Source organism: Zootoca vivipara, chromosome 8 (genome assembly GCF_963506605.1).
Source record: "Zootoca vivipara chromosome 8, rZooViv1.1, whole genome shotgun sequence".
NCBI classification, from domain to species: Eukaryota; Metazoa; Chordata; class Lepidosauria; order Squamata; family Lacertidae; genus Zootoca; species Zootoca vivipara.
The window spans coordinates 16,331,527-16,354,542 of NC_083283.1; the positions used below are offsets into that span (position 1 = coordinate 16,331,527).

The 23,016-nt window shown below is 40.1% G+C and overlaps 1 protein-coding gene across 10 annotated transcripts in view; it reads left to right on the forward strand.

Annotated features, from left to right (window-relative positions):
- The first annotated feature begins 402 nt into the window (after window positions 1–402).
- TRPS1 (transcriptional repressor GATA binding 1) overlaps window positions 403–23,016 on the forward strand; it is a 233,369-nt gene continuing 210,755 nt past the window's right edge. For 3 of the 10 annotated variants that reach the window (XM_035125582.2, XM_035125587.2, XM_035125588.2), the window contains exon 1: window positions 403–1,025. Coding sequence is in view for 1 of the 10 variants with exons in the window: in XM_060277654.1 (XP_060133637.1) it covers window positions 2,010–2,019 (10 nt within the window). In the remaining 9 variants the exon portion in view is untranslated. The other 7 variants (XM_035125586.2, XM_060277654.1, XM_035125584.2 and 4 more) reach the window with 5 other exon arrangements.

The following is a 23,016-nucleotide window of genomic DNA, read 5'->3' on the forward strand; positions in this document are numbered from 1 at the left end:
GTAAAAGCTTCTCTTAAAACTTCCTGTGCGGGGCATTTCTTTTTCTTTCCTTTTAAAAAATGCTTTTTTTGGAGAAAGTCTCCCTCCTTTTGCAAAAGTGAAACCCACCCACCCCACCCCCTTGCTGGTGTGCGCTCCCCTCTCCCCCACCCCCCGGCCGTCAGGGCAAAGACGTGTGAATGATGTGATTCTTCCCCGGCCGCCTTCGCCTCGTGGGGCTGCTGCTGCTTCTGCTGCTTCTGCTGCTGCTTTTGCTGCGAATTGCGAGAGGCACCGAGCGAGCGAGAGGCGACGGAGGAGGAGGAGCCGCTGCCGGAGGAGGCCGGGCTAAGGCCGGCAGCGGCAACAGGGGACGCCTGCACTGTCTCTTTAAGGGCTCTCCGTCTGGGGTGGCGCTTTTCTCTTGCTAAGGCTCCCTTTGATATTAATAGTGTTGGTGTCTTGAAACTGACGTAATGCTCGGAGACTGAGGTCCTGACAAGCGATAACATTTCTGATAAAGAGCTGATCTCCTTGCAATCTCAAAAAGCCTCCTCGGCTCTCCTCCTCCTCCTCCTCCTTTTTTGGGGCTTGTTTGTGCCACTAGAAGCCAGGCTCTCTTCCCTTCTCCCTCTCTCTCCCTCTCTCTTTCCTTTTTCATAAACATAACCAGTCAGAATCCAGGTCCTTCTTTGCGCTTCCCCCTTTCTCTCTCTCTCTCCCCATCAGCAGAGGGGGCGAGAAGGGGGGGGGGGTTGTAAAGGCAAATCTTTTTCTCTCCCTCCCTCCCTCCTTTTTCTTCCTCCTTTTAACCCCCGCTTCTCCCTCTCTCTCTCTCTCCTTTCTCTCCCCCCCTCCTCCTTCCTTCTCTCTCTCTTTCTCTCTCTCTTACCAACCCCCCCCCCGCTTTCCACCTCTTCCAAAATAATCCAAGATCAACTCTGTTGCAAACAACAGAAAGACGGTTCATGGCTCAAGCGACAGTTCCACCATCTTTCAAGCTGCTCCGGTTATTATTATTATTATTACTGCTGATTAATCAACAGGTAAGTGGCGGCGGCGGTGGCGGTGGGGAAGGTGGGGGCTGGTTTTTTTAAAAAAGAACAACATCAGGGGCTGTGTTTTGTGTGTGTGGCTGTTGGGGAGGGCAGGAGAGGTGGAGATCGGAGTGGGGGGAGGAGGAGGAAGAGGGGAGGGGAGTGGGGGGGCCGGTTGCGCGCAAATCCTTTCCTGCTTCTGGCGATCACTGCGTATGTGACTGTGGTTGTGGGGTTTTTTATTATTATTTATAAAAAGGATATTCTCCAAATGCATATCGCGTGTGCGTTATGTATGCGTGCGCAATGAGAAATCAGAGCTCCGAAGCAGGGTACGTTGGAAGAGGGGGCGAGTTTGTGTGTTCTAAAGAATTGCAAAATAGTGCAAAAGAAGCAGCAAAAGTGCATGGAGGTTTTTGTTTTTTTAATAAAAATATTTTTTGTAAAAAAAAATAAAATTAAAAGAAAAGCTCCCTCCCTCTCTCTCTCTCTCTCCTTGGCCTGGCTTTTGTGGGTCAAAACCATGTGTTGATGCTTGGGAAATGGGCGACTTGAAAACTTGCAGTAGCCCTGTCGCTGGTGGAGTCAGCGGGGGTCAAGTTCAGCAGCCGAGGAGAGAAGCAGAAAGGGAAGCCCTTCCCCCTTGCACTCCCTCTCTCCCGCCCCCCGCCCGAAAAAGAACTTCTAAAGCTGCCGGTGTCTTTCCTGACTCCCCTCCCTTCCTACGTGCATAGCTTTGATATAATTCCTCCCCCCCCCGGCACTACCACAATGTAGGAAAGGAAAGGAGGGGTGGAGGGGAAGAAAGCCCAGATATATTCTTAAAAAGAAAAGTTTCGCAAATCTTGCACCCAGAGAGAGTGCAGAGACCCTCCAGAGTTTTTGCACCTTTGTGATTTGTTCCCAGAGGAAATTGCTTTCTTTTAGAAGGATAGAAGAAAAGGAAAGAATGGGGACTGTGACAAAAAACCCAGGCTCAAGAGGGAGACCATCATGAAAAGTAGTAAGTTCGGGGTGGGGGTGGGGGAAGGAGGAAACTTTTTAAAAAATTTTTGGCGTTATGTGTGTGTAACTTGTGGATGGGGAGAGAAGTGTGATGGGTATTGCGTTGTGTAATATATGCATTTAGGAGATGGGGAAGGGGAGCACTCTCTCCTGGTCTCTCACCGCCAACACCCCCCAGCAAAAGAAAAGGTGATGTGCTGGTGGTAGGGACGGCATCTTTTAAAGGAGTTAAAAACTTTCTCCCTTGAAAGGCCAGGAGCCCTGTTCAGTTCTCTGAGTTCCTACAAGTTACTTTGTTTAGTTTTCAGGTCCTAATAATAATAATAATAATAATAATAATAATAATAATAATAATAATATGCTTACACTTGAGATCCATGTGGCAGATTTCTTCCCCCCACCCAAAGACTGAATGAATGGAGAGATGGAAACTTCCTAATACTTTAAGAAAGATTGCAGTTGTGCTGATAGTAACTTGGGATAAACATACCGAGGGGAGGCAAGTGGGATGGTTTGTTATTAAAAGCTCCAGGAAGAAGCTCTCCCCCCCTTTTTTGGGGGGGGGGGAAGAGGTACTGTGCAAACTTGACACTTTCTACCCCATAGGTCTCTCCCCCTCCTTTTCTCTAATCTCTGCCTTTGATCATAAAGGGACACTTGCTAGATTTCACTAGCACTTCTCAGGGTCGACTTGTGCTCTGTTGTTCAGGAGAATTTTCCTCTGGTGTTTTGGTAGGTTTGAGTTAGTGGATTCCTTTTATTTTTATTTTAAACCACTTTCCGGTAAACAATGTGTTATTTAAGGCTTCGGTGCCTTTAGCAGCTTAAAAAAGAAAAGAAAAAAAGATTGAGAAAACCAAAGTACGTACATATCAATGTAAGTTGCAATTTTTTTCCCCCAATCCGCAAATGTCAACCTTCTAAATTTCATTGACTGAAAGAGAAGGAAGGGGGGGAAAAGAAAAAGAATAAGTCAGAGGCCAAGTGATGGAGTAAACATGAGGACTCATAAGGAACCTTCTTTCCATTCATCCTTTTGCCAGTGAGCAGGAAGTACTGTAACAAAGTTGGAAAAAATACAGTTAAGGAAAAAGTGCAAGTGGGATTTGGGAAGCAGCATTCTAGTGGACAGCTATTTTGTGTGTGAATACGTGAGCTCCTTGTGAATCCTCCTGCCTGCTAAGGATCATAGTAAATAATAGTAATACGACGAGAATCCAGACTTTTGGGTGGGACTTACGTTTTCTTCTTCCTTTTTATTTAAACATATTTAACAGACTCTTCCAATACGTTGCTGTTGGAAGAGTTCATTTGCTCTTCTCCTGGCATTTGTGGTTTTAAATATTACACACACCACGAAAGGCAAGTTTTACAAATGGTAAAGTGCAATTCATTGGTAAAAGTTAGTTCCTGAATGGGACAAACAAGGAATTAAGTTTACAGTTGTCCTTTCTGAAGAGAAGGCACAGCTTGTCCTCATCTTCACAATAGTCCATTAGGTGAGAAAGCCTATTCAAGCATTTCGCCAGAGTGACAAATTAGAATCTTAGGAAAAGCAAACTCTAAAGGAAGATTTGTTTTTTAATTAAAAAAAAAACTTTTTTTTTACAAGTCCCATTGCTCATGGATGTAAATGCAGGGCTTTCATGAGAACACCAACTATTTCCTGTAAATCCTGAAGCTGACAAAGCCGTCTGGAAATGATATCAACATTTTGCAAGGTTTTTTTTCTTTTTGGGTTTTTTTTTACAACTGTAGTGAAAGTTTGTTACAAATATAGCTAATCCAAACAAATGGAGCACTTCACTTCCCCCGCTTTAAAAGAAGGCATAAAGGCCTTTCTGTTTCCTTCTTTTTAAAAAGATGTAAAAGTTGGTTAAGCTGTGTATTATAGAGGACACGTCACCAGCCATTAGCTTCATAGAAATCGCCAAAACCTTCAGTGCCATATTCGTAATCAAAAGGGAGATGTTTTAAGTTTAGAGCTGTCTCCAAGAGGAGGAAATGTTGTCCTCAGTTTACTATGCAACTTCTGGGTGTTATGGACAATAGTAATAAGAATATAAGCTCACCTTTTAGGGAGACTGGGTTTTTTTTTAAAAAAGATGTATCTTAAATCCAGCTTGTGATAGTTTTTGACTAGTTTTCAGACTACCTGTACATTTCTTGGATTAGGAGGTGATTTCAGGTAGATCAGATCAGAAGAATCTTCATTTGCATCAGCTACTAGCCATAGCAATAAAATAAAATAAAATGTACTGAAGCTAGAGCTAAAAACTTCCCTACACAAAATACATTTTGGAGGTTTACGTCAATAATCAAATAGTAGATCTTATTCTAATTGCCCCCGCTAAAAACCTTGCAGGTATAGTTTTGAGGTGTTTGAGCCTCAACATACAGTATATGTTTTCATTTGTGAAGTATAAGCTGTTGTGGCAAGGATTTGCTCTAGAGTAGTTTGATGGCATTCAAATTCCTAGCTCAAAGTAAGCACTTGCAGAACTCTGATCTAAGGCTTCAGCGAGCCAACTTAGCCAATACTTTCCTTAGAATGCCTTTTTAAAATGCCTTTATCTCATAAAGGATACAATAGCTTTTCCAAGTATTTGTGGAATAGCACTGTGTATAGTTTCTAACTGTACATAACACTGTTATTTTAACTTTGTGTGTGTGTATGTGTGTATCAGCACGAGGTACTTCATTATTTTGTTTATTCCTATGAAGTTCTAAGCAAGTTCCACTGAGTTTACTGATTTACTTCAAAGTAAATGTGCACAGTGTTGCAGCCTTAACAAATGTACCATATCTGCTGTGCTTGAAGAATGTGCATGTACTGTATACATATACTGTAGACTGCTTGCCTGCTGAGGCTCTGCTCATTAAAGACAGTAAAAGCAAAATTGTTGAAGAGCTTCTGACAGTGGCTGCTCGTTAGATTTCAGCATTCAGACAATATCTTGTTGATTGAAACCATTAAGGAGTGTCTTAAGTTTTCCAGTTATTAAGGTCTCGGTGACTACTTCCTTCTTGCTGTTGTGGTTCGAAGATAATTTGCTCATAGCTGCCAAGTTTTCCCTTTACTCGCGAGGAAGCCTATTCAGCATAAGGGAAAATCTCTTTAAAAAAGGGATAACTTGGCAGCTATGAATTTGCTATCTATGATTCTATTCTTTAAGTTGCCATTCTTTGACAGTAACCTTCACCTTATGAAAGGTAGAAGTGTGCACAAGTTAATAATTTCAGAAATTTCTGAAAAATATTGATGAAAGCTAAAAGCATGGGTATCACCATTACTTTTGCATGGAATAATCAGTGAAAGCTTCAAAATTTGTTTTGTATGTGTTTGGATATATATACTGTTGACCTATCGATATTTGACAATTCCTATCAGATCTTACCTGTAGCTACAGTTGGCAATCTCGATTGTCGTTTCTGAATGCACCAAACTAAACGTTTAAAAGTTTATGGCAAAATATTCACGGAAGTTCATAGTTAAACGTATTCTAACATGTCGGGTTGGGAGTCTGAAAAAAGTAATTCTTTGTTTACAGATAAACCAAATGGGAATTGGTGACGCTTTTAATGTGCTTTCTCTTGCAAGTTCCACACTGAATTCAGTGAAACTTAACTTTTGCCGTAATGTTTTTGAGATCAGGCTGTTGGTTAAAGCATTGGCTCCGGACAGCAATATATTCGGATATTCAGATTTTTGGTTTGTGTGTAAAATGAAGCTATTCATTCCAGCAGACTGACAACTTTCCATTTGCTGTTTGCCTTTGCTTAATTTAGTTTCCTCAAGACAACTAGTAAGGTAGTTTAGATTTGTATTTTTGGCAATATTGGGTAACCATAAATGCAGAGCTTTCTGTCCCAAGTATTACACCTCGCAATTCACAACGTGAGTAATTCAAATATACAACTGTATTTCCCGCCCCCCTAAAAACACAAGAAAGTCTTTGTTGGTGAGTTTCAACCTTTTGAGGTTCTCAGGTTAAAAGGAAGTCTAGGGGTTGCCTTTTTCAGGTGTTGGTATGTATTATCAACTACTAGTATTGCTGTCAGTCAGTTAAATAATTTCATCTGATTAATTATCTACCTTATAACTAATTAGTTAACTCTTTGATTAACAGTTGCATATTTCCAGGACACATGCATATCTGCAATTTTCCAATATCTTGGAAGACAGCTTCCACTTGTTAGAAAGAAAGATCATCTTTAATATTTTCCTTTTCATTTCATATTTCAGTAGCACAGTGAAAGCAAGATAAAAACAGACAAAATCAATTTTCAGCCCCACAGATTCAATATATCACGATATCAGTTAATCAACTTAACCTTCAGTTGATTGATCCACTGATTCGACTCTCTTAAAAGCTAATAATTATGGTTTTTCTTATTAATACCACTGAATAAGGTATTTATATTTGTCTGTTCCTAAATATCTTTTATTCTAAGCTGTGAGTGTGCGTGCACAGACGCACTTTTAAAAGGGGGATATTTTTAAAATCTGTATTATGCTTTCTGAACTTCCTCCTTATATATTGCTACAACAGAGTTATGATTTAGCTGTGACAGTTTAAAACAGGCATCCCCAAACTTCGGCCCTCCAGATGTTTTGGACTACAATTCCCTCAAATTTTGATAGTTCTGTGATTACTTTCAATTTAATGGGAGATGAGAAGGAAACCCAATTGTTGTTTAGTTTTATTGACTTTTGACAACTTTTGAAAAAAGTGCATACAAGCAAGTAAAGCTGTCCCATTAACTTCAATAGGATTAAGAGCACAATGCTATGCATGTTTACTCAGATATAAGGTTTAGTTCAATGGAACTTTTCCTAGTAACTGCATAAGATTTCAGCCGACCTAGGCAGGTCTACTCAGAAGTAAGTCCTATAAAGTTCAATGGGAGTTACTCCTAGATAAATGTGCATTGCATTTTAGGGTGAATTGGTTTAAGGCTATGGTCTTTGCACATTTCCCTAGCAGTATGCCCCATTGAATGCAGTGGAGCTTCCTTTAGAGTAAACATACGCTAGGTTTATTGTGCTATAAATCCTAGTAAAATGATTCATTATCTGCATATTTGAAATGGCTGGATTTAAACCAGTTTAATCCCAATTCTGTTGAAAAACCTGAATAATCTTATACCCTTCTTTATGGTATATTAGTATATTAATGCGCCTAGGACTCTTATTAGTTCATATTAGCCTGAGTCAAGGATCAAGTTTATAGTGGGCACATGATAGTTTATTAAAACAGTTAAATCACTGTGTTGTAAATATTTACTAAAGGTGTAACTGGGTTTTAATTTTAGATTTACATTCGCATTACCGGTACTTTATATAAGTGTCTTTGGAGCTATCTATTTAAAAGGGTTTGTGGAAGTTGGTATCAGCGGCCCTGCGCCATGGTTGTCCTAAAAGTTTCCCCCAACTATTATTGAAAATGATAGTGTACAGTTATAGCTTTCAACTGTGTGGCCCGATGCCCCATTTTTTCAGCCGGAAAAATTAAAGGGAAGTGTGCGACTGGGCAGTATTCCATGGGGATATTGAATCTGAATTTCTTTTCTTGGTGGGGGTGTGAGGGGAACCCTGTAATAGTTAGGAATTGTTCCTGGAATCATTCCTCACTCACCAGAACGTAACTCGCACATTCCCACTAGTTCAATTGCCTGGTTTGCAGCCTCTTCCGTGAATGAATCGCTGAGATGTCCATAAAAATAGTTACATGGGGCAATGTTTTGTGTGTGTGGGGGGGGAGGGAGAATAAATAACACATTAAAGAGACTTTCCTCACCACCTGTCTCAAATTCAGCATGGTTTTCCGTATGGCTCAACAAAAATGTGTGTGGAAACGTTTTGCTGTCTTTAGTAGCTCGCTTTGTAACTGTCGCATAATTTCCCCATCAGAGTTGGGCATGTTCTAGGGTGTGAATCATCCTATAAAATACCCTGCCCTGAAGAATGTCATTTGTTAGGATTGATAGCCAAAAAGGAGACACATGCGTGCACAAACTCCAAGGCACGCAGGTGGAACCTGTTGAGGGCTGTGTGTTCATTGCTAAACTGATCATTTAAGATCACCTGGGGAAAGTCTGCTTGTTGGCACTGCATCCGACATCATATCCCAGGACGGTAACCCCCAAACGGGTGATTTCTGCCATTGCCCCTTCCCTTTGCCGTATGTGAAGCGTCATCCATCAGTTCCTTCAGACTTCTCGTGAAGGCATATCTTTTTGTCCAGGCTTCCTTTGACCCGTAAGATTGGACCTTTTTATTACTGGATTTCTGTTGGGTTATTATTGTGAAGTACTGTAGATACTGTTTGACTGTTTTTATGCTTGTACCTCTGTTTCTATGATACTGTTCTGTGTTAGTTTTTTTTGCATACTACTTAGGGTTTTTTAAATATTAAGCGGTTGAGATAGGTTTTAAGTAAAATTCTAACAACCGCTTTCCATTGGGGGGGGGGAAACGAACTGTGCTAAAGTTTTGCTTGCGTGTTCTATTCAATCCGCATTTTTTTTTGTGTTCGCACAGACATACTCCAGTTCCGAAACTGTAGGCAAATCAATAAGATTTCCTCTTCCATCACTTTTTGTCCCCCTCCCCAACCAGATTTACATTTACTTTCCCTCCCAAAATTTAGTTGATAAAAATATTTTAATTCTTCAGAATGTACCCAACTCTTTTAAAAAGTGCTATAAACCCTTTACAAGAGGCGAGACACCTTCCCCTGGTGGTTTTATTTATTCAAGAAGGAAACTTTCTCTCCCTCTTTTTCTTGTTTTCTTTAAACCGACTGACGTAATGCCAAACTTTGCTTTAAAAGAACAGACAGAAGTAATTGGTAGCTTTTAACTTTTAATAATGTTCTGGGTTGGTTTTAGTGGCCTAACTGCCATTTTTTAAAAAGAACTCAAGTAAAACCGGGCTTGAAGCCTGAAGAAGAAAGACCCTGTTGATGCAGTTATTTATATATATATATATATATATATATATATATATATATATATATATATATATGAAAATCATTCCTGCTGAGCTTTGCTGTGTTTCTCAGAATGCATTTTGTGAATACTGGTGCATTTTAGGTCATGCTAACTTCAGACTGGCTGAGAAAAAGGAAAGTGTCCCCACGAAGTTTTTAAAAACGTTACGGCTCTTTTCGTCCCTCCTCTTTAATCAATTTGTATTAATTTCAATTAATAATTGCTACTCTCAGGCCGGTTAGTACTGATTCTTCTTCTTTTAAGCGACGTCAAGGAATAATTTACACCTGTTATTCTACAGCAAGAAACATGTGAGCAGGACAATGGGGAAAAAATTGCATGGGCAAAAGGGGTGATCAGCCTGTTCCAAAACAACCAAGCACAATTTAAAATAAATTGATTCATTCCCCCCTCCCCCCGCCCCGGTTGCTATTTATTTTATACTTCTTTTGAAAGTCGAACAACTACTGAGACAGGAAACAGTCGACCATTAACATATGCTGCATAAGACAGCAATTTAACTTTTTTTTTTAAAAAAAAGTTGGAGTTTTAAAAACTTATTTTGCTTTATCATCTTCCACAATCACATTTCCTCTTTCCATTCTCCAAGTTGGGCTTTTCACACCAGCCCGAGCTATCTTGTCTGCAACTGGATTAGGCAAGAAGCTTCATGGTGAAGTTGGTGGAGACTTCATTTGTTGGCAAATTAGAAAATCTTTCAAAAGGCCAAGTTAGTGTGTGCCAGTTTTTCCTTCCTTTAGGGGAGGCACTCCACCCATTTGATAGGTACCCCACCCAAAAGTAGAGAGCTATAATTCAGTGGCACTGCTTTTTAAAATGTCATCTCTCCCTGGAGTTCAAACCCTAGTCTTGCTCTTTAACTTTCCTTTCGGCGTCTTTCTATTCGAGGATATTCTCATTTGTAGAAGCCTTTTGTTGGGCTGCTTATGTTAATTCTCATTTGAGGAAAAACTCATTTTGATGTGAGATGGGGTTCATAATGATTTTAGGATTGGCGTGTAGGGTTTTTTTTGGTGGGGGAAGGTGGTACAACTGTACTTTTAGGCTATGAAATAAATTTAGATGGTTATTAACCTTTGATCACCCACTCCTGTGAGATGGAAGAGCAGACATCCAACTCTTTTGTTAATATATTTTATATATAATAACAGCAGGATCGGCAAGACAGTTGTAATGGAGTATGTATATGATTTAAGTTGATACACTCTCATTGAAGGCAGTGAGGCAAAACTGCTTTAATCGTAGCATTTCATGTTAACTGATTTGTAGATCTAGCTTTATATAAATTTGCTTGGTATCCAATACTTCACTGTATTTAAATCAATTTTTCCCCCACACACAAATCTGCAGGAGTTATGTTTATTTGATCTGGTTTTTGCATCTCTTTTTACCAATTAAAACTGGGAAGCACTCCAATTCCCAAATCGGTGCCTATCACGCAATTGTAGATAATATCAAACAAATTCATGCTGTAATCTTTGAAATAGTATAGTGTAGAAACATTTTGCATGCAGATTTTAATAGAATTTAACTGGGAGTTATTCCAAGGAGGCTGAATACTGAGTGTCGTTACTCTCCTCCAATTCTCTTTTTTAATGTTACTTAAATTCGTCACTTTGATAATAGGAGGAATTGGAAAACATATCTTCCTCAAGGCATGTAGGATATACAACGCTTGTGTCTTCATTTGTGCGGCTGAAAACCCCTAGCTATATGTGGAAGATGATACAGAAAGTTCATCAATTGTGCTTATGTTCCTGTGCAAGGTTTACTTAAATGCTATGTTTCAGTTTTGCCTCAAACCATTTTAAATCACCTCTGGCCCTATTTCTAGGTTCCTGAGAGATTAGGTATGACAGTTTCTGTTATATAATGAACAGCAGTATTGTTTGAACAAAGGTAACATATTTTGATTTGTGTACTTCCCGCCCCCGCCTCCCCCCCATGTTAGTTGGCAGTAGCATCGCTCTAAAACGGGGAGCGTAAATATCTGGATATATGAGACTTATAGAACAGGAGATGTTTCAAAATCACTGCCCGTATGATACATGATACACAGTGCAAAGAGTATGTACAGTATATGTTCCTTTCTTATATGTACACAATGTACCTGCACACTATTCTGGCCTTTATATGTTCGTATAGGGTGGTGTTTTTTCCGGCAACTTGGGCTTCTCTCACCCGCTCTTGTAAGTGCATCCTTTTCCACACCACAGAAATGCCCTGTAAAAAGGGGGTGTTTTACAGAAAATGGCCCACATTAGTAATTCTGTAGAAATATGTGTATAAGAGTTTGTCTCACAAGTCTGTTTTGAAAAGAGTACTAGTTACGTTGTTTGGCTTGTGTGCAAAACAAACTGGTTAACATCTAGGCTGTTGTTTTGGCCCCGATACACCTAAATGTAGGCCATGGGTAGGCAAACTAAGGCCCAGGGGCCGGATCCGGCCCAGTCGCCTTCTAAATCCAACCCGCGGACGGTCCGGGAATTAGCGTGTTTTTACATGAGTAGAATATGCCCTTTTATTTAAAATGCACCTCTGGGTTATTTGTGGGGCCTGCCTGGTGTTTTTACATGAGTAGTCACCCCCCCCAATATATAGTCCAGCCCCCCACAAGGTCTGAGGGACTGGTGGACCGGCCCCCCTGCTGAAGAAGTTTGCTGACCCCTGCACTAGGCATATAAATTAACATTTTCTGACACTTTCACAGGCAAAAATGTGTGAAAAGTCATTAGTTTTTCCCTTTGCCCTGAAGGTCATATAGCTCTGGCTCCACTGGACAAATGGGAAGAGTGAATACAAGAACGGACAGCAATCTCTAGCCATGTTCTGCCAGCCAAACTTCAGATGTTCAGATCTTCGAGTGTCTCTAGTTATGGTAGGGGACATACATATATGCCGGAGATCCTTTATCAAATGGAGCATTACAAAGAACCTAGCCCTACTGTGTCAGTGGTCTTTGAACTATAGAGTGCATCAATATTATTTGGGGGCTTGCATATTGTGTACCTTCTTGTGCATGTGATAGGATTTAATTCTATGGATGTTGAATGAAGATTTTGTAGGAATGTTTCTATACTTTTATGGTAAATCTTATGAAAATGAAGAAGTGCCAACAACCGCAGTGTACAACATAGTATTGCATCCCTCAGTTTGGACCAGTTGGTGGTTCAAGTTTGGATTAATTCTCTGGTACTTTAATGAAATTCTCTTTAATGAAATGTTTGCACATTATGCATGTCCCCAAACAACCTCTTTCAGATGCTGTATTACATATGTAAACTTAATACTATATCAGGCACAACCGGTACTTTTTTTTTTTTTTAAAAAAAGTGCTACGAGCTACTTAAAGTTTCTTTTTAAAAGCATTTTAATATTATAATATTTTGATGTAGGCACAATTTTGACGGCAGCTGTTTAGTTGCAAGCAGGATCTTCAATAAAACCGAAAAATAACCTGTTCGTTTTCATCCTATGGTGCCTCGGCTTGAATTGGGCTATGCATTGTTTAGTTCCAAGAAGCAATTTTGGAAAAATGTTTTGGAGTTCAGTGTGGGCTGGTTTGGGTGACCGTCCTGTTAAGTTCCACATTTAAATCTGAGATTAATGAACTCAATTCATCTGATCTGTAGTCTCACACCTAATCCCCCTCCTACATTAAACTGTCAAAATACACTTTTTTAAAAAAATCTATTGTTTGTTGGAATGTTACATAGGATGAATAGTACTGCATATGACTCATTTTCAACCCCCAGCCCCCAAAGCGTTAATCAAAAATCCCTCTCTTTCCTTTCACCCCCCTCAATTATTTTGTTTTTAAGATGTCTGTTTGCAGTGGTGCAGCAGTGTTCGGTTTATAAACAGGAGTTCGGTTTATTTCCACCAGGAATAAATGATGTGGCATTTTTCATTTTATATAGGTACTAATCTCTCATCTACAGAGCATGCTATATATTTTGTGTTCACACCCTCATTGTGCCTCCATTTTTATCCTTGCTTCGCTCTTATGTCAACGTCTTTTCATGCTGTGGATATATAAACACAGGGCATGCCCCTTCTAAAAATACATGCAAATTAAGTTCCTTTAAGTGTTGCACCTTTTTTTTTTACACAGAAAACCCCAGTGTTTGTTTTGCTGTTTATGAGACTTTAATATGTTCAAAGTGTTTATTGTGATGTAACGAGAATTCTGACACAGATACTAGTGGGCGGGGAAGGGACTGGGGAGGGGGAGACACACCCTCAAGTTCCACTTTTACTCATGGCTAGTTTTGTAAGGTCATTGCGACGAGGCTGTTTGTCAGCTCTGGAAAAGTTTAGAAATCTAAGCAGATACTCAGTTCACTTACTTTAGAGCTGTTTATGCCATTGGGATAAAAACGTTAAAAGGTAATGGATTTGTGGTTTGGGTTTGATTTGGCTGTCTGAATTGTTTTATGCATGTGAATGGAAACGTGAAACTTGTGATAAAGATAGCTTGGTTAAGGGTAGAAAAAACGATTTAATGTCTTAATCTAAGGTTACAGGTAGGTAGCCGCGTTGGTCTGACATATCTGAAGAAGTGTGCGTGCACATGAAAGCTCATACCTATGACAAACTTAGTTGGTCTCTAAGGTGCTATTGGAAGGATTTTTTTATTTTGTTTAATCTAAGGTGGTAGGGTTAGTCTTTTACAGCTTAAACAACTGGTGGCACCTTAAACCATTCCATCAGATGCGTGAAGGGTTATATACTATTACGTATCTGATGAAGTGGATTGTGGCCCGTGAAAACATATGCCGTAATCCATTCGATGGTCTTTATGGTGCCACAAGTGTTATGAGTTGTTCAATGTGCGTTTAAATAAAGACCCAAATGTTGAGTTGGCCCACCAGCTAAAGTGCAAAAAAGGATATTTTTTCAGTAGACTGGCCAGAATAAGATCATATGTGCACTCGATCTTTTTCTATTTTCACTCACCAGTTTGTGCTAGTAAATTGTGATGAAAGTGCTCAGCATGTTTTCTGGAACTCCCTTAATGGTTTTCCACTCTGTTTTTGTTGGCTGCTTCCCATTTTCACTATTGCTGGTAGCAGGCCCCTGCAGAGTTTGTCTGGGCCCCGGGGTGGGAGATAGAATAAAGTTATGAACTCAGACAAAAGCAGCTGGTCCCTGGGAGGGGCCCTCAGCCAGCTGAGCCCTCCAAGATCCAGGGCAAGTGTACGCAGCTGCCCCGACCTTCTGCACAGGTCTTGCTGGTAGGAATCCCGTCAGAGCACTTTCTCAGATGATCTGTCTAGCTTGTACTACACCCACTACTAAAACCATGGGAAATGAGTTTCGAGGCCTTCCAACACAACAACCCTCCGTTTCAATATATGTTGGCTTAATCAAGGCTGCCGTCTCAGCATGCCTATATTCAGGGTGAAATAAAATTCATTTCAGTAAATCTGTATCATATTTCCAAACATGCCAGACTGGGTGTGGATGTGATATTAGTAGTGCAATACTATACATGTGTATTCAGAAGTAAGTCTCGCTGCTTTCAGTTGGGTTTGACTGTGGCACGTGAAAACTGTTAAGGAGATGTAGTGCCAGGTCAGTGTATTTCAGAATTACCCATAGAATGCCAAGTTTCCTTCTTAACAGCAAATAACTAGTGAAGCTTTGCTCTTGTTTTATGGAAATGAGTGTGATTGCTCAGCTGAAGTAAAATGTGACGAATGAATAGAATGTGATCTTCACAGTTTTAGTGCCCATTGGGAGAAGTTGGTATAGGCAAGGAATCTGGTTTCCAATCAAGATTCCTAGGAACATAGGAAACTGGTAGCAAGTCAGATCAGTGGTCCACATAGCTCAATGATTTCTGCACAGGTTGGCAACGGCTCTCCAGGGTTTCTGACAGGGGACATTCTCTGCCCTACCTGGAACCTCCTGCATGCAAAGCGACCAGTGTTAGAAACTGAGATATGGAAGCTAGGAGCTAAATGGCACCTTAAATCTAGGTTACGGGCGCAACAACATAATGTTTAGGCATGCTTTTTTAATAACAAGAATACGAAGCTGAAAATGAATGAACTGCAACTAAAATATTATGTTCATTTTTCACATGGTCTAGTCCAGGCATCCCCAAACTTCGGCCCTCCAGATGTTTTGGACTACAATTCCCTTCTTCCCTGACCACTGGTCCTGTTAGCTAGGAATCATGGGAGTTGTAGGCCAAAACATCTGGAGGGCCGCAGTTTGGGGAGGCCTGGTCTAGTCCTTCCCCTCCCCACCCACCCCCATTATTCTTAAGAGGTCTCTGGTCTTCAGAGTGTAGCTGGAAGTGGGGAGGCAGAAAAAGGCCGTCCTTTTCTTCCACTCTGCAGTTTTAATCTGAAATCTTAGGCGCAATACTGCGCCCAGAGCTCAGAAACTGCTCGCGCTAATGAAATTCTCTGTTGCAAAATGCGCCTAGAACAATGGGAGTTTTGAACCCTGGAAGCTACTGCTCTCCTATTGAGCTACACCCTTCACCGAACAACTGATGTATGTTGAAGGGTGGGAGGAGTCTTCAAAACAACTGTTTGGGTAAAATAGGTTTTCATAGGCTATTATTGGGCAGCCATCTTCTAATGTAACCAGGCGGGACACGATCCAGTCTTGTTTGGTGAGCTGCAGTGGGAGCAATAGTGGTCAGTGCTATCTTTGGGTGCAATGGGGTGAAGGGTATAGAGCCCTGAATAGGAGTGGATATACCAGTTCCACCAAATATCACCACTGCGTCTTTCCAGAAATATTATTGTTGGGATTCAGCGACTCCTTTGGATTACTGACAGCTTGTCTAGCTTCTTCATCACTTTCTGTGAAGGTGCAGAAGGGAAGGTTCCTCTAAACTTGACTGCTATGATAATCTAGAGAGATACTTGCCACCTACTTTCATCAAGCCCTGGCAACTTAACCTGGCTTTCAAAAACAATTTTTACTCCAGTGTTCTTGAGCTTTGCTGGATCAGACCAAGAGTTCCCAAAAATGGTAATCCAGAACCATTTTGGGGTAGCTTACAAGTAGGGAATGAAAGCAACAACTCATGGTTTGTTTCCCTGCAAACGATGATTCTTTAAATAGATTTATTTCCCACCTTTCTTCAATAGAGCTCAAGGTGACATACAGAGAGTTCCTAGGCAGTCTCATCCCAATTGTTGCCCAGCCCTAGATCTGGCTTGGCTTCAGAGAGTTTTCTGAATCATGTACTTTCAAACTCTATGAACACAGTGCTTCTAAACACACTGGCTCAGTTTGGGTAATCTGACTAATAGCTGTTGGTGGACTTGTTCTCTCTCTACTTTATTATGGGTTTCATCTTATTCAATATAGTGCCTAAATCTCAAGTTAGTTGCACAGAGCATTCTTTCAAGCCATTCTGTAAGTTGGGAGTTCCAAGTACTGTAGTGCAGTTCAGAAGCTAAGAACTCTGAATATACCCAGTTCAAATCTTAACACCAATCATTAACTTGCTCAGGCTGCAGCCCTGTATGTAATTATTTGGGACTAAGTCTTACTGGATTCAGTAGGGTTTACTTTTGAATAAACATGCTTACGAACAGGCCGTGTTGCCTTGGGCCAACTACTACAGTGGAACCTCGGTTTACGAACACTCCGGTTTACGAACGCCGCAGAACCATCTGGAACGGATTAATTCACTTTCCATTACTTTCAATGGGAAAGTTCGCTTCAGTTTATGAACGCTTCAGTTTATGAACAGACTTCCGGAACCAATTACACCCATGCTTCGGGTTAAGTACGCTTCAGGTTGAGTACTCCGCGGACCCGTCTGGAACAGATTAATCCACTTTCCATTACTTTCAATGGGAAAGTTCGCTTCAGTTTATGAACGCTTCAGTTTAAGTACTCCGTGGACCGTCTGGAACAGATCTATCCACTTTCCATTACTTTCAATGGGAAAGTTCGCTTCAGTTTATGAACGCTTCAGTCAGTTTATGAACAGACTTCTGGAACCAGTTGTGTTCATAAACCGAGGTACCACTGTATACCTCAGCTTTGGCTCCATCCTTCTTTAAAGGGTTAATAATACTGCCCAAAACTGTCCTCCAGTTTTACCCTGTGTGAAACAGGCTTCCATTTTTCTGCCGCATTCTCAGAGCACTTTAAAACTTACTTGGAATTCCTTTAGAATTTTGGCTGGCTTGTGGTTCTGAGCTTACCTTATCATTGCAAGGTACCCGAAAAGGGTTCTTTCCAGAATATATTTCTCCAGCACTCTGCAGCCTCCCTTGCTGCCTACCCTTTTTTGATCTGAAAAAGCCCCATGGAAAGCTTTGGCTCATGATGCATTTCCCTGGACTTTAAATTGAAGTGTTGGCACCTGGGAAGGCTGCAGAGTGCTGGTGAGATGAAAAAGGTAAAGGTAAAAAGGTAAAGGTAAAGGTAAAAAAGGTAAAGGACCCCTGATGGTTAAGGCCAGTCGAATTTGACTGTGGGGTGTGATGCTCATCTCTGCTTTCAGGCCCAGGGACCTGGCGTTTTTCCGCAGGCAGCTTTTTTGGGTCATGTGGCCAGCATGACTAAACCACTTCTAAAATGTGGGAGAAATTTTCAGCACAGCACTTAAGTTTAGAGCTATGTGGATGAGCCCCAATGAGCAAAGTCTGGGGCTTCCAAACTTTTCTTCCTTTTCTCCCATGCAACCATGGGAGGAGGACATTGCTGGAGTATATTTTCACTTTTAAGGAATCCCCACTTACTATTCTGTTTGAACCCGGGATCCTGGTTGAAAATAAAGATTAACGCACCAGCTTCATAATCTACAATTTGAAGCTGGCTTCCTATGACTCAAGAGTTTGTTTTAATAAAGTTCATTGATTCAAACCCAACACTAAGTATATTGGGCTCATGGGAACCAGATAGGAAAAGTGGGATGCATGTAAGCTTGACGCTTTGCTTTGGACCATTAAGACCCTTTCACATAATACCATAGTTTAACCATGGTTTAGTGTGGGTTGCGGATGTATTCATTGTAACATAATTTGGACGTTACAAATGCTAGGTATTATCGCTGCTGCAGTCAAACCTCGGTTGTCGAACATAATTGACTCCCGAAACATTTGGCAACCGAGGCTCGGCTTCTGATTGGTTGCAAGAACTTCTTGCACTCCAGCGGAAGCTGCGTCGGATGTTCGGGTTCCAAAAAACATTTGCAAAATGGAGCATTCACTTCCGGGGTTTTGGCATTCGGGAGCCGAAATGTTTGAAAACGGAGCCATTCAAGAACCGAGGTTTGACTCTGCAGTATTTCTTCCCAGTTGCATTGTTCTTGATGGCCCAGGCAAATGAAGAGATAAATGGTATGAGTTGGAAATTAATCTTGAAGGATTGTAAATAAATTCAGTAATGAAATATGTGTTGCGAATGGGCTAGTGGATGCGGTTAAAATATTTTAAAATACAAGTTTTCAAAGAGCCCTCGTGAAAGGTACATGCCCACCATGCTTGGATTCTCTTATTTTAAAAATGAGTTTTTAGAAATTGGTACTTCAGAAAGCTTTTGGAAAATGGTACTCACAAATACTGGGGAAAATATAAATAGCAGCAAATAATTGGGCATAGGTCTGGCAGATGGAGTCTGATGATTAAAAAACCCATACAATTTTTTGTACAGTAGGTATCTTGAGCGTCCTATGGCTTTATATACATTTTGAGTTTTTGATACCACTGTACAAAGTTCCAGAAGAATCACTGAGATGCTTCTTTAGCTAAGAATCTGTCAGAATGGATGGCTTGGAACTGCTTCTTCAGAATTCCTTGCTACTCTATACATTTCTTAGCTCTGAAGACAGTACAAAAATGTTGCATACCTCACCTTTCCCACTTCCTCTTTCATTTGTCTGAACAACCTGTTGATTTGTGAGCACAATAAAACTACTTTGCAGTATGTTTTTCTGAGTAGCACACAATTGTAATTGGAACTGCTGGCAATTAAACAGATGCACACAACAACTTTTGTTTCAGAAGCCTTCATTGTCAATGCGAAGGAGGAATTTTTCAAACGCCAAAGTAAAAAAGAAGTAAGGAAGGGGGCAGCTGTGGAATTTGCCTTACTGGGTGAAAGGAGAATTGTGGTTTAAGAAGCTACTGGCTTCATAGAGCATTCGGAATTTCTTGCCTCAAAAGAATCTGATATACGTTTGAGGAGAAAGGAAGCTAGGACCAAACAAAATGCTTTATAACCTGAACAATTCTGACTGTATAGAAATCTCTATTTTCCTTCCTTCCTGGTTGCAGACTGTGACTTCCCTTTTCCTTTTCTTTTTTTATGTGAAAAGGAATTTCAGACCAAACCTTACCACAGTGGAAATGCCATAAAACAAAATCACTCTGGGTAGCTCAAACGCTGTGCAACCGAGAATGGCACTCAAACCGTTTGCAGCCTGATACGAAAGGACTTTCATTTGGTACTAGGACTGGGGAGGCTTTCATATCTAAAAATGAACATTTAACTGCCCTTCGAAGTTTGTTATTGGAGAGAGAGGAGTAAGGGAGAACACGGTCGTCCCAAATAGTGTTTGCTTGATTGAAAGCAGGTAGGATCTGTTTAAGATTCGAAAGAAAAAGGAACGAGTTCTCCTAGATGCTATAATTCCAGGTAATGTTTGAATTGCTGGTAAATGTGAGGTATCTGTGATCGGTCAGCTTCTTGTAATATTTTTGTGCCTACATTGGTTAAAATCGAATCATTCTGTATCCAGAGAGTTTCTTGTTCCAACGTGACAGCCTGTAGCAAGCTATAGAATTTCCATGCATCTCCCTTGTTCCCTAATATTTCAAAGATTTGGTTTGGTTTTCGTTTCGTGTCTAGAGGTTGACGTAGTGAACATTGAGATATATACCACATAATGATTTACATTAGTGTAATGATCTCTTCTGTCAGGAAGATTTTGTTTCTATGAGTAGGCTCCTAATTAAATGAGGTTGACCAAACCCTGTAAAATTGCACATGCTAGTTATAAGAAAACAAATATTCAGCTTTACTTACTTTGATTCCAATCCTATAATTATTATTTTTAAAATAAAACCCTTTATGCCTATAACTGTGGAATCATCTTGGGATGTTTAGCCGATTGCTTAACTAGTATTTCTTCTTCTTCTTCTTCTTCTTCTTCTTCTTCTTCTTCTTCTTCTTCTTCTTCTTCTTCTTCTTCTTCTTCTTCTTCTTCTTCTTCTTCTTCAAAACTGTACTCAAGTTTACTGTCATTCAGGGAAGAGATAATAGACAGGACACACTCTTATTCTCTAGTCCATCAACAGTTGTTAGAAATAAGTTCCGTTCAAACACATTGTTTGGAATAGAGGCTAAAATACTTTGACTTCATAAGTAGTGCTAGTTACTATTATAATGTGCATTTATTTAAGAGGCAAAAGTCTGGCTCCATTTAAGACTGTCAAAATGCATACGCACTTCATTTAACACAGGGCTGTGCTGGCCATTTCGAAAGGCTTAGTCTAGAGCCTCCTGTCACTGAAATTTTGAGGTGAAATTCTAAGTGGGGTACGTGTATGTTCTTTGCTTATTATTATTTTCTTCTCCCACCCCCTCCAATGGTTAGGAAGCGTCTCCCCTTCGTTTTGCTGATAAAAAGAGACTCTTGATAGTTTTATGGTGTAGGGTGGAATTATCCTGACAAGCCATTTTGTTTTTAAAGTTACGTAAAAATGTCCTCGGCAATTATTTATTCGGATATTGTTTCAGATCATTTAATACTAGAATACAACCAGAATACTGAGGGAAATGCCTTATCAGCATTGTGTAAAGAGTTCAGAATTGCCCACAGTTTCTGTCTGTTACGGTAGCTTTGCAAATTGTTGCATTAAATGCTATTGAGATAACTAACATTTTATTTTTACACAGCTGTCTTTTTCTTGCTGTGTACTTTTTTTTAGAGAGACAACTTCAGAGTGATTGTTTTTCAACTTCATACTATATTGTGACAATTTGTTGATCTGTGCTTCTTTTCATTTGTGTCCAAATGCGTATTAGTTATGTGTTAGGGTTTTGCTCCTTTCACCCTTGTCATATTTTAGCATGTGCCTTTAGGATGGAAATCCCTCCTCCTATCTGAAATATTAGTAATTTCAAAAACAAAGATTAATAATGTGGAAGGATTCTCCTTTTGCATCTATCTGCCCGTGGAATCTGATGTGAGTTGTAAACCGTTCTGCTCCATCTTTTCTCTGTCAACAGGTTTACAAAGCTTTATTGTAGATTACGAAATCATTCACTTGTTTTATTATTTTATTGTTACTTAGTAAAATCTATATAATGCTCGTTTGTAAAACAAGCAAATCTCTAACAGTTTACAAAAATATAAAATAAAACATTAAAAGTTTCAATGAAAAAGTTAGAACAGGTATTTAAAAGTGTTCAAAAGGCGATTAAAATAAACAGTAGCTAAAAAGAGATAAAGCACATTTAAGACTATTTCTGGATAGGCTTAAACAAAAATGTTTTAAGCAGACTTTAAAGTTTTAGTGTTGGTAAATTATAAGTATTTTAAAATAGATCTTCAGTAGAACAAACGGCATAGCATTGTAGTCCTTTTAAGGCTAATAGCTTAATATGCTAACAGTGCAAGTGTGAGCCTTTTAAGATGTAATTGACGGCGATTCTGTCTACACTTACCTGGGAGTAACCCCCATTGAACTCAGTGGGACTTACTTTTAAGCAGATAATGTATAGGGTTGTGCTGTAAAAAAGTCACGACATTTTTCCAGTTTGGCAGTTAAACTGCAACACGGCAGTTGTTTAGTAGTAGACGCATTTAAACGTTTTAAAGCTTTGATGCTGTGCACGTGTTGTATAGAAGGTTAAGGATTGTTCTTCTCTATGGATATTTCTCCACCCCTCCCTTTCAACAATCTCTGATTTGGGCCTCGTGTTTCCTTTGTCTTTTAAACAATGGTCCGTTCAAGCTCTTTGCTGCTCAATAAGAAAAGCATCTAAGTTTAATGAATAAATAATTGCCACGTAAGGTTACATGGTGTATATACCCAAAAAACCCCAACAACAATTCTGTAGACTAGGGATCAGCACCTGGAGGCCCTGAGGGAAGCCACCTGCCCCCAATAAAAAGAGGGGAGTGGTGTCTGGTGTCAACTGGTCTCGGCAGTATCTCATTTTTGAGTTGTCTGTGTTAGAGCCTTGCACCTCCGATCCTCATTCCATTTTCCGAGTGGCACTGGAAGAAGAATTGTGGCAGACCACAGATATATAGAAGTGCTACGGCAGGAGACATAATTGCTCTTTGGGTAGCAGAGTGAAAACGGTGATTACTGCATAATGAAATGTGTATATTGTGTACTTCGGGGATCAGTGTAAACAATATTTTAAAATACTATAGTGATGAAGTGCTAGCGGCACATGGTTACATGCAGACTTTTCCCTGCTCTAAGATAAGCACATCTGAAAGCCAGTTTTAATAACTTACTGGGCTTAGCAAACTCCTTTTCTTGGTCATTTGTGTCCATAATAACATACTGCAAAATGAAATGCCAGGGCTCATTCGGCAGTATGTCATAATGGGATCTCTCTCTCTCTCTCTCTCTCTCTCTCTCTCTCTCTCTCTCTCTCTCTCTCTCTCTCTCTCTCTCTCTCTCTCTCAGAAGCTCTTAAATCTGATTTCTCCTCCCTCAGACCAAACAGACTTGGCTAAGCAAGGACAGCATTGCATCCCTCAACATTTTAAGTTGAGGGACAGTGAAAGTTGGCTATGTCTCTGCCAGTGATTTTAAGGCCCTGTTAGGGAGAGATAAGGGGAGACAGTTTTTAAGATTACAGAAGGTGGCCAAGTTTTCTGTGCTACACATGGAGGCAACTTACGTTGTGTGAGATATTGTAGCTGGGCTGGTTTGATTACAGAAGCAAACTTCCCAGTGGCTTGTGGTGGCAATATTTTTAGAGATGCCACGTAATAAGGAGATACAGTACTGTATTTTTGTAGTGC